This window comes from Nicotiana sylvestris, chromosome 10 (assembly GCF_000393655.2).
Source record: "Nicotiana sylvestris chromosome 10, ASM39365v2, whole genome shotgun sequence".
In the NCBI taxonomy this organism is placed as follows: domain Eukaryota; kingdom Viridiplantae; phylum Streptophyta; class Magnoliopsida; order Solanales; family Solanaceae; genus Nicotiana; species Nicotiana sylvestris.
In genome coordinates this window covers 97,141,009-97,151,622 of record NC_091066.1, presented here as the reverse complement: position 1 = coordinate 97,151,622, position 10,614 = coordinate 97,141,009, and the positions used below count along the sequence as shown (strand labels likewise).

General features: G+C 40.6%; 3 protein-coding genes and 1 non-coding gene across 4 annotated transcripts; 3 read left to right on the top strand and 1 right to left on the bottom strand.

Moving 5' to 3' along the window:
- The first annotated feature begins 2,594 nt into the window (after positions 1-2,594).
- On the top strand, positions 2,595-4,286 carry LOC138879715 (uncharacterized). Its single transcript, XM_070159349.1, has 3 exons — positions 2,595-2,790; positions 3,094-3,539; positions 3,696-4,286. The coding sequence occupies exons 1-3, from the start codon at positions 2,595-2,597 to the stop codon at positions 4,284-4,286; spliced, it is 1,233 nt and encodes a 410-aa protein (XP_070015450.1).
- LOC138880543 (small nucleolar RNA R71) lies at positions 3,105-3,211 on the bottom strand. Its single transcript, XR_011403277.1, has one exon. It is a non-coding gene; the product is annotated as a small nucleolar RNA R71 (small nucleolar RNA).
- A 129-nt stretch (positions 4,287-4,415) lies between the features above and the next one.
- On the top strand, positions 4,416-4,742 carry LOC138879714 (uncharacterized). The gene has a single exon (XM_070159348.1). The coding sequence runs from the start codon at positions 4,416-4,418 to the stop codon at positions 4,740-4,742; it is 327 nt and encodes a 108-aa protein (XP_070015449.1).
- A 4,642-nt stretch (positions 4,743-9,384) lies between these two features.
- LOC138879713 (uncharacterized) lies at positions 9,385-10,614 on the top strand. The gene has a single exon (XM_070159347.1). It carries the CDS (start codon positions 9,385-9,387, stop codon positions 10,612-10,614), a length of 1,230 nt encoding a protein of 409 aa, XP_070015448.1.

Here is a 10,614-nt window from a genome sequence, read left to right as displayed (position 1 = left end):
ACTTGCTGGTTTTTGGTCTTGCATGAGGCCGATGAGCTTCGAAACGAATTGAAGTCCATGCTAGTCACTCGTTCTCGAGGAGAAAAGTTGGCTAGCATAAACTTCGAGCCACTATCGGCCCAGAAATGTTTGAACTCTGACAAGGGGAGCAAGATTAAGGCTCATGGAACTTTGGTCTTTGATCTGAGATTTGACAAGCTAGGCTATGATTCGAAGGTAACGGGCTAGAGATTTGGGATGAGGGGACTAAGGGGGTGATATGGTCAAGATTTGGTGGGGTTTGGCGATACACCGCCACCGGTGGCGAATTCCGGTGGGTGGTGGGCGGTGGTGGGAGACGAGAGGTCTGAGAGATGAAGAAAGGGTTTCGGACAACCTTAATTAAAAGAGAAGGGGTTTCACAACCATTGGATGCTGAGAAATGATCGGCTGAGATCAATTTAATGGAGCTGAACTCAAAACGACGTAGTATCGCTTTCATACTACGTCGTTTTACAGGTCTTGGAGACTACCAGCTTGGGCCGGATACTGTCTGGGTTTGGGCCAGATTTCAGGTAGTTTGGACGGGTTTCTCATTGGGAGATTTGGGCCTGGGAGTTTTAGTTTGAAAACTGGCCCAACCCTTTTCATTTCTATTCAAAACAAAATTAATTCAAGACTCTTTTTCCTTTTTCCCTTTTTTTTGAAATTTCATTAAAATCAAAATTAATTCCTAAAACTAAAAAAATACTAATTAAACTTAAAATGATAATTAACACAATTAATTAAAAACAAATTAACAAAAGAAAGCTACTCAAAATCGAAGCTAAAATTAAAAGTGCAAATTAAACTAATTTTTATGATTTTTTTCATTTTATGCAACAATTAATTTTCTAATTAATCCTAAAATGTACAATTAACCCTAAATATAAATGTAACATATTTTTGAATTTTTCACTAGTTAAAACGCACAAACAAAACGCGAACAATTAACAGCAAATGCCACAAAAGTCCACAAAATTGCGAACACTGAAAGAAATTATTTTGTTTTGAATTTGTTGGAATAATTCATATAGGGCAAAAATCATGTGCTTACAACTGCCTAACGCTTAGCTCGACCTCAAGGCCCCGTATAGGCCAGTTCGAAGCCCCGATTCTCAGCCACTCGGTTTGCTTAACCTACTGCCTTCTAGGTTTTATCTTAATTTCTAGTCCCACACTTAGCATTTGCTGCCTAACAACTAGCATAAAAAAAATCACTGATGTTTAGCTTAAAGTATATATATTTTTATGTATATCGCCTCATATCTTACTCTTGTTTCGTGAATTTGGGATGTTAAATGCTATGAATTATATTGACTTCAAGTGTTTTTACTTGTAGGAATGATTCAGGAGCAATTTGAGGCAAAACGTGAAAGATTTGAAGCTAAAATGAACGAAACCGGGAAAAAGGGCCAGTTGGGCGCCACAGGCAGTGCCTGGCGCCACCTGTGGCGCCAAAAACAGTATGCACAAATAATGGAGCATCGTGGAGGGCGCCGGGCTGGGTGTTGGTGACGTGAAATGTGTCCTATTTTGCCCGGGACAAGTTTATTTCGGCTCAGACCTACGCAACTGATATAAAAGCAAGACTAAACCTATTTTTGAGGGGAGAGACGCACTTTGGAGCAAAAATACACGCAAGAAACATTGAGGAGCAAGAACATCTCAGTTTTCTTCATCTTTTTCTAGTATTTCCAATTGATTCAACATTTATGCAATTGTTTGATTACATCATGAGTGGCTAAACACCCATTGTTCTGGGGTTGTGATTTAGCCATGAATATTGTTGTTTTATATTAGCTTGACCTTGATTATAATTCACTCATATATGGTTGTTTCTTTAATTCTGTGTTTAATTGCTTAATTGTTTGGCTAGCAGTTAGGTTCTATTTACTATCTATGCTATGCTTGGGAAAGCCGTGTTTAGATTAGAGAAGAATTGAAGAGAGCATGATCTTAACCCTTAGGGGGAGCGGATTTGTGGTTAGGATAGGAATATACCTAGTCACCGTGCTTAATTAAATATCATTATCTTAGTGCGTTCTTAATAGATTGATTTCATAGGAATATAGGCGTTAATCAATTGAGAATAGGTGAGTAGTACTTCGGGAGAAGGCTATGAGAGCATTTATCGATTAATTAGCAACCATGAGTGAATTATACAAAAGGGAGAGTTAATTAGAACACAATACGAATGGTGAATCGATCACAACCCTGGAATATTTGTCTTTACTGAATACACAACAATCAACTCGTTGCTTGATAACTTAGTTATTATTTAGAATTGCAGTATAATATAATCGTATTATTGGACTTTGATTTTAGCTGGATTGAATAACAATTTTAGTGATTTAGTGAGTAGTTTACACAAGTCTCTGGGGGTTCGACACTCAACTTATCATTATATTACTTGTCGACCACGTATACTTGCATGTGTGTTTGGGAGCAACAAGTTTTTGGCGTCGTTGCCGGGGACTTGAATATTAAGTACTTGCTAGTTTTTGCTTTAATTATTTATTTAGTCTAGTCTAACGTTACTTAATTGTTGCTCAGATCTCAGGAACTTTGATTGAATGCGTAGGGTCAGAAGCCAGGACCGACTTCAAGGCTTTGATCCTGAACCTAAGAGAACATTTCACAGGAGGTTGAGGGAAGCAAGGGATACGAATAATATTCAGGCACTTGTTCAATTTCCTGTGGACATGGCAGAGGAGCAACCCATGGCTATTCAGGAGGTGGCGATGCCCGGCATTGCTAATGTCACCTCCAGTATAGTGAAGCCCAGGATCACTGGGCACTTTGAGCTGAAATAGAGCATGATCCAGTTACTTCATGGAAACGGGCAATTTATGGGTCTTCCACACGAGGATCCACAATAGCATATTCGGAACTTCTTGGAGATTAGTGATACTTATATCACTAACGGGGTCACTCCAGATTACGTGAGGCTCACACTTTTTCCATTCTCTCTGTTAGGCGAGGCTAAGCGGTGGCTAAAGGCAGAACCAGCTAACTCCATCACATCATAGAATGATTTGGCAAGAAATTTTCTGGCAAGGTTCTTTCCTTCAGGCAAAACTGCAAAGATCAAAAGTGAGATAGTGGCCTTCAAACAGAAAGCGGGAGAATCTTTATACTCAGCTTGGGAAAGGTTCAAGGGGCTACTCAGAGACTATCCTCATCACAACCAGACGAATGAAGTGTTAGCTCACACTTTCATAGAAGGGCTACATGCTGAAACAAAGATCGTGGTAGATGCTGCAGCAGGGGGTCAAGTGTTGGAGAAAAGCTTTGACGAGATATATGCATTATTGAACAAATTCTCCAAGAGCAATCCGGATTGGCAAGGAGAGATAGGCAGACACACAGTGCAAAAGTCTGTAGGGGTTCTTGAGTTAGATGTCGTCTCAGCATTATCAACGCAGATTTCTACACTGACCAATCAAGTCAACCAGATGAACTTGAGTATCAACAAGCAACAAGCCCAACCAGTGCAACAAGTTCAAATATTTTGTGAAGTATGTGGAGAGGGTCACATGAGCAATCTATGCCCAGCAAATCCATAGTTTGTATATTTTGTGGGTAATACAAATCGAGGCCAAACAAATCAATATGGGGACACTTACAATCCCAACTGGAGGAACCACCCAAACTTCTCTTGGGGTGGAAACCAGGGCACTCAGAATCAATACAGGCCTCAAGCACCTCAACAACAATATAGACCACCTCAGGTTGAACAACAAGCGAGTCCTTCAAGTCACCTTGAAGACATGTTGAAAAAAGTGATGGTTGAACAGCAAGCCCTCGCCACAACAGTGAGAAATTTGGAGCGTCAAATGGGACAGCTTGCCACTAGACCAGCTGGAGCTCTTCCAAGTGATACTGAGCCCAATCCAAAAGCTCAAGTCAATGTGGTTACCTTGAGAAATGGAAGAGCACTAGAAGAAGTTCCAAAGAAAAAGAATAATACAGATCATCCGAAAGGAGAATTAGCTCCCAAGCCAGTTGAGGGGAATGAGAAAGATGATAAAGGACCCAAGCCAGTAATTGAGACTAGGCCACCACCTCCGTTTCCACAAAGACTGCAGAAGCAAAAAGATGATGCCAAGTACAAGAAATTCCTAGATATTTTGAGCCAAGTAAGCGTGAATCTGCCTTTGGTGGAAATTTTGCAGGAAGTGCCTAAGTATGCAAGGTATCTCAGAGATATTGTGGCAAACAAACGAAGACATGCAGAGTTTGAAACAATTGCACTTACTGAATAGTGTAGTGCCAGAGTTTAGAGTAAACTTCCTCCTAAGTTGAAGGATCCTGGGAGTTTCACAATTTCTTTGTCTCTTGGAAAACAAGAAGTTGGTAGAGCCTTGTGTGATTTAGGGGCCAGTATAAATTTGATGTCATCCCCTTTGTTCAAGCAACTCATATTGGGGGCGCTTAGACCTACTACAATCACTTTACAGCTAGCAGATAGGTCACTAGTCATGCTCGAAGGAATTATTGAGGATGTGTTAGTTCGAGTGGGAAAGTTTATTCTTCCTGCTGATTTTATTGTTATTGATTACGAGGTAGATGAGGAAGTGCCCATTATTTCAGGGCGACCATTCTTAGCTACTGGTGGAGCAATTATTGATGTGAGAGCAGGGAAGTTAAAAATGAAAGTTGACGATGAGGAGGTCACTTTTAATGTGTACAAGGCACTTAAGCTTCCTAAGCACTATTAGGACTTGTGCATGATTACTGTGGTAGAATCGAAGGGGATAAAGCAGAGTCCTTATGTGAATTATAGTGATCAAGATGGGACAACTGAGTTAAAGGAGGTCGTGTTTCTAGCTGAGCGTGTAAAGATGATTGAGAAAAGAGCCAGAGATGAAAGGGGAGACTTTCTGAGAGAGCGCAAAAAGGCTAGAATTCATGGGAGAAAGAAGAAGAGAAAGCGCCCAACCTGAGCAGAGTAGCAGAGTCGTGCCACGACTATAAATAAGGCGTTTGTTGGGAGGCAACCCAACCTGTGTATCTTTTATCAATTGATTATTTCTTTTTAATGTGTTTTGTGTTGTTGTTTTTTTTATTTTTGCAGAGTAGGGGAAGTCTGAGTACCCAAAGTTGAAATTGAGGAGCATGTTTGATCTTAAGTGTAGGGTCATCCCAGCCCTTAATATTGAGGATCATGTCCGAGCTAGGTCTGAGAGGGTCTCAGGGAGTATTTCTCACCCTTGTTTTAATATTTCTCTATGATCATGCATCGAGGACTATGCATAATATAAGTGTGGGGTGGGGAAACTACTTTCTGGAGTATAATTGTCTTTCTTTTATAACTCGTAGTAGACATAGTCTAGGTTCAAAAAAAAATAAAAAAATAAAAAAAGTTGAAAAAGCTCAGACTATTCCCAAGGATGGATCTTTTGGACAATTTTCTTAAGGGATTAAAGTACAATTTAAAAACACCAAAAAGATTTTTTTTATATGTCATTTTATTTTCTTAGAATAGCTAGGTAGTATTCCTTGGTTTTTCTTTGGGCACCAGTTCTTTTCCAAGGATGTAGCTCAAATCGGGCACTTTTAATTTCTTTTTAGGAGTAGTTTAGGAAAGAACTGAGTTGTTCTGAGATACTCACTGGCATGGTTGATGTTGGCACATTAGGCTATGACATACATTCTGTTTTCCCGTGTATGTGATTTGAATTGTGAAGCCTAAGTAAAGTAAATAGCCTATTTTGTGACGCCTTTTCTCAGTTGTCTGACTTGTATGTCGCATAGTGCAATGTTGCTTAAATTACTCATTTAATTGTGCTTGCTTGACTTGAGAGTTGAACATAACTTTCTTGGTTGAGTCATGTGCAACGTGTGTGTGAGGATTTGTGATTTTCTGTGCTATCCTGTGTAGTCTAGAACTTGCCCCGTGTGTTAATTGAAGCGAAATTGTAAGTTGTTCTAATCTAGGATATGACGTAGGCATTTTTCTTGCTTGATCATAGATGTGCTTGTCACATAAAAATAAAATTTTCCGTTGCTAGCCCCTTTGAGCCTATAGACCTTTCTTTTGGGACCCACATACAAGACATACCCCTATTTTGCTCTTAATTTGATATTGATTGAAACTTTACCTCCTAAGGCACTTAATCGCTAAAAGAAGTAAGGTTAGAGATTGGGGAGTAGCTTTTGAGTTGAACCATGGAAGGGCCCGTTGGTTCACTAAAGTTGAAATCAAAAAGTCACTAGCCGATGAACTGTAATGTATGGAGTGTGTGAAAAAAAATAGAAAGAAAAGAGAAGAAAAATGATAGTGTGAATGTATGTAGAAAATAAAACACCTCCAATTCTTATTGAGTTGTGCTAGTGAAAAAATAGAGAAGTGCTTAAGTGAAAAGAGGGCTATGTTGTATATGGCAAGTAATTTGGTTGAGAAGAATATGTGCTTGAAGTGTAAATGTAGTGTATTAAAGTGCTTAGGAGGGTGAATCACTATTTCTAAATATATCCTACCCGTCCCCTAGCCTACATTACAACCTAAAGGTCCTAATTGATCCTAGATTTGGCTAGCTTAAATTAGTGGAAATATACACTACGGGCAAGCTTATGGAACGACCACGGGATGTATATGAATTCTTTGTGAGAGTGAGCGAATTTTGTTCAATTGTGTGATGTCCTTAAATTATGTTCAAAAGCATATTTGAATGTGTGGACCAATTTATATTCACTTTCGGTTTGTTGGTGAGGGCACATGATCTCATGAATGATTAGTAATGTTGTAAACTTTCTTGTTGGGTAAGTGCATGAGTTGAGGGTGCTTAGTGGTTGCAAGTCGGCTTTTGGGGTTGGGTGGTGACAAATAGGTTGTTGGAATTGATTGAATTGAAATGTTATACTTGGGCATGCTTAAACGGGAAGAATGTGAAATTTTGTGTGGTCATGCTTGTGTGCCGGTATTGATCATAGTCAAGGGTATAGTGTGTAGTTAAAGGTTAAAGTACTCCTCTATAATTGATACTCGTACGTAGTTGGGGGTTTATTAGATAGTCCTATTGCTCGAGGACGAGCAAGATACTAAGTGTGGGGTGTTGATATTTAGCTTAAAGTATATATATTTTTATGTATATCGCCTCATATCTTACTCTTGTTTCGTGAATTTGGGATGTTAAATGCTATGAATTATATTGATTTGAAGTGTTTTTACTTGTAGGAATGATTCGGGAGCAATTTGGGGCAAAACGTGAAAGATTTGAAGCTAAAACGAATGAAACCGGGAAAAAGGGCCAGTTGGGCGCCACAGGCAGTGCCTGGCACCACCTGTGGCGCCAAAAACAGTATGCACAAATAATGGAGCGCCGTGGAGGGCGCCTGGCACCGGGTTGGGTGCTGGTGACGTGAAATGTGTCCTATTTTGCCCGAAACAAGTTTATTTCAGCACTAGACCTACCCAACTGATATAAAAGCAAGACTAAACCTATTTTTGAGGGGAGAGACGCACTTTGGAGCAAAAATACACGCAAGAAACATTGAGGAGTAAGAACATCTCAGTTTTCTTCATCTTTTTCTAGTATTTCCAATTGATTCAACACTTATGCAATTGTTTGATTACATCATGAGTGGCTAAACACCCATTGTTCTGGGGTTGTGATTTAGCCATGAATATTGTTGTTTTATATTAGCTTGACCTTGATTATAATTCACTCATATATGGTTGTTTCTTCAATTCTGTGTTTAATTGCTTAATTGTCTGGCCAGCAGTTAGGTTCTATTTACTATATATGCTATGCTTGGGAAAGTCGTGTTTAGATTAGAGAAGAATTGAAGAGAGCATGATCTTAACCCTTAGGGGGAGCGGATTTGTGGTTAGGATAGGAATATACCTAGTCATCGTGCTTAATTAAATATCGTGATCTTAATGCATTCTTAATAGATTGATTTCATAGGAATATAGGCGTTAATCTATTGAGAATAGGTGAGTAGTACTTCGGGAGAAGGCTATGAGAGCATTTATCGGTTAATTAGCAACCATGAGTGAATTATACAAAAGGGAGAGTTAATTAGAACACAATACGAATGGTGAATCGATCACAACCCTGGAATATTTGTCTCTACTGAATACACAACAATCAACTCGTTGCTTGATAACTTAGTTATTATTTAGAATTGTAGTATAATATAATCGTATTATTGGACTTTGATTTTAGCTGGATTGAATAACAATTTTAGTGATTTAGTGAGTAGTTTACACAAGTCTCTGTGGGTTCGACACTCAACTTATCATTATATTACTTGTCGACCATGTATACTTGCGTGTGCGTTTGGGAGCAACAATCACGTATTTTTAGAACCACAAAATCAAATCCAATTGTAATTACCATTTTCGAGGTAAATAGTTTGGCACCCACCGTGGGGATAAAAATAATAGTGATTGTTTTCTTGCTGGTTTACTACATAACTCAAGGTCTAACTCAGTAAACGCACATGAAAAAAACGGTCTTGAGGACTATGGAGAGAATGGTATAGCTGTTCCAGGTATTGGTGTACCACCACGAAACCCTGAGGATGCACCAGAACTAATTCCCATGGACGTGGTCTTGCGCAATGCCCAACACGTTGACATAAGCTCCCACACAAACATGAGTATACGCCAAGAAGACCAACAAGAGGCTCAGAAAACCCCATTTTGGGAGGAACGAGAGGTTAGACTTCACGTCATTTTTGAAATGTTGTAGGCACAACAGCTAGCAATTGCACACAAAAACTCCAAGCACTGCAGCACCAAAAACGGCTCCTCGAGCCGAACAGGTACCGGAAAGATCGAGCAACAACGGGTCAGCAGCTAACCCCGCTATTATGAAGATGCTCGAGGACCTCACAAAGAGGATCGAGTTGGGAAAAAAGATAACAGAGGCTAATAACAAAAAGCTGGAGACCTACAATTCAAGGGTCGATCAAATTCGGGGCGCACCCCCGATCCTGAAGGGTGTAGATTCAAATAAATTCGTGCAAAAGCCATTCCCACAAAATGCCGCTCCAAAACCCATCCTGAAGAAATTCAGAATGCCCGAACTTCCGAAGTACAATAGAACCTCGAACCCTAACGCGCACGTTACTACTTACACTTGTACGGTGAAGGGAAACAACCTGAGGGATGACGAGATCGAATTCGTCCTGCTAAAAAAGTTCAGAGAAACACTTTCGAAAGGGGCCATGATGTGGTATCACAACCTAGCTCCGAATTTGATAGAGTCATTTGCCATGCTGGCAGATTCTTTCATAAAGGCACATGTCAGTGCCATCAAGGTGGCTACAAGGAAATCCGACGTATTCAAAATCAAACAAAGAGAAAATGAGATGCTTCGGGAGTTTGTATCTCACTTTCAAATGGAGTGAATGGAATTACCACCAGTCTCCGATGATTGGGCAGTCCAGGCCTTCACCCAAGGTTTGAACGAACCAAGTTCGGTGGCTTTGAAGCAGCTGAAGCAGAATTTGGTTGAATATCCTGTCGTGACTTGGTCAGATGTCCACAACCGATACCAATCAAAGATCAAGGTCGAGGACGACCAACTAGGAGCCCCCTCTGGCTCAGTATATCCTAGCAGGGTTCCGGCAAACGAACCAAGGCCAAACAAAGAAAGGTACCAACAATACACCGAAGATAGGAGAAACGCCCCAAGGCGTAACATACCCCGAAATGATCGAAGGACAGATCGAGGTCAGAATCCTCGGGGACTCTCAATCAGAGCTATATTCGACAGACACACAAGACCAACGGAGGCACCCGGTTTGTCTGAATACAACTTCAACGTTGATGTTTCGGACATCGTATCTGCCATCGGTAAAATCAGAGAGACCAGGTGTCCAAGACCTATATTATTAGACCCGTCACAGAAGAACCATAACTTAGTGTGTGAATTTCACGGCAGACACGATCATAGGACCGAAGATTGCAGACAACTCCGAGAAGAAGTAGCCCGGCTACTCAAAAAAGGGCACCTCCGAGAGTTCCTTAGCGACCGAGACAAAAATCAGTTCCAAGAAAGAGAGGCGAACAGGAAAAATGAATCAGATGAGCCGAAACATGTCATCCACATGATCGTTGGAGGGATCGACATCCCACAGGAACCCATTGCCAAAAGAACAAAAATATCCATCCCCAGGGAGAAGCAAACTTGGGGTTACATACCCGAAGAAGCTCTCACATTCAACGACGAGGACATCGAGACCCTGTCTCAACCTCATAACGATGCCTTGGTAATTTCTTTTCTTATGAATACATTTCAAATTAAGCGTATGTCTGTGGATCCAGGTAGCTCGGCCAACATTATCAGGTCGAGGGTGGTGGAGCAGCTCGGACTGCTCGACCAGGTCATGCCCACCTCTCGAGTCCTCAATGGATTCAACATGGTGAGCGAAACAACGAAAGGGGATATCACCATCCCGGTCAACATGGCCAGCACAACTCAAAATGTCAAATTCCATGTCATCGAAGGAGACATGAGGTACAACACCTTACTTGGAAGGCCATGGATACACTGCATGAGAGCAGTACCATCAACCCTTCACCAAATTATGAAGTTTTTGACAGAGGACGGAATAAAAACTGTGTATAGAGAATAG

Coding starts and splice junctions, on each gene's coding strand:
- LOC138879715 (XM_070159349.1), top strand. CDS start 2,595: ATGCGTAGGGTCAGAAGCCAGGACCGACTTCAAGGCTTTGATCCTGAA. Junction 2,791..3,093: donor CATTGCTAATGTCACCTCCA/GTATAGTGAAGC, acceptor TCTTTCCTTCAG/GCAAAACTGCAAAGATCAAA. Junction 3,540..3,695: donor AAGTTCAAATATTTTGTGAA/GTATGTGGAGAG, acceptor GGTGGAAACCAG/GGCACTCAGAATCAATACAG.
- LOC138879714 (XM_070159348.1), top strand. CDS start 4,416: ATGTCATCCCCTTTGTTCAAGCAACTCATATTGGGGGCGCTTAGACCT.
- LOC138879713 (XM_070159347.1), top strand. CDS start 9,385: ATGGAATTACCACCAGTCTCCGATGATTGGGCAGTCCAGGCCTTCACC.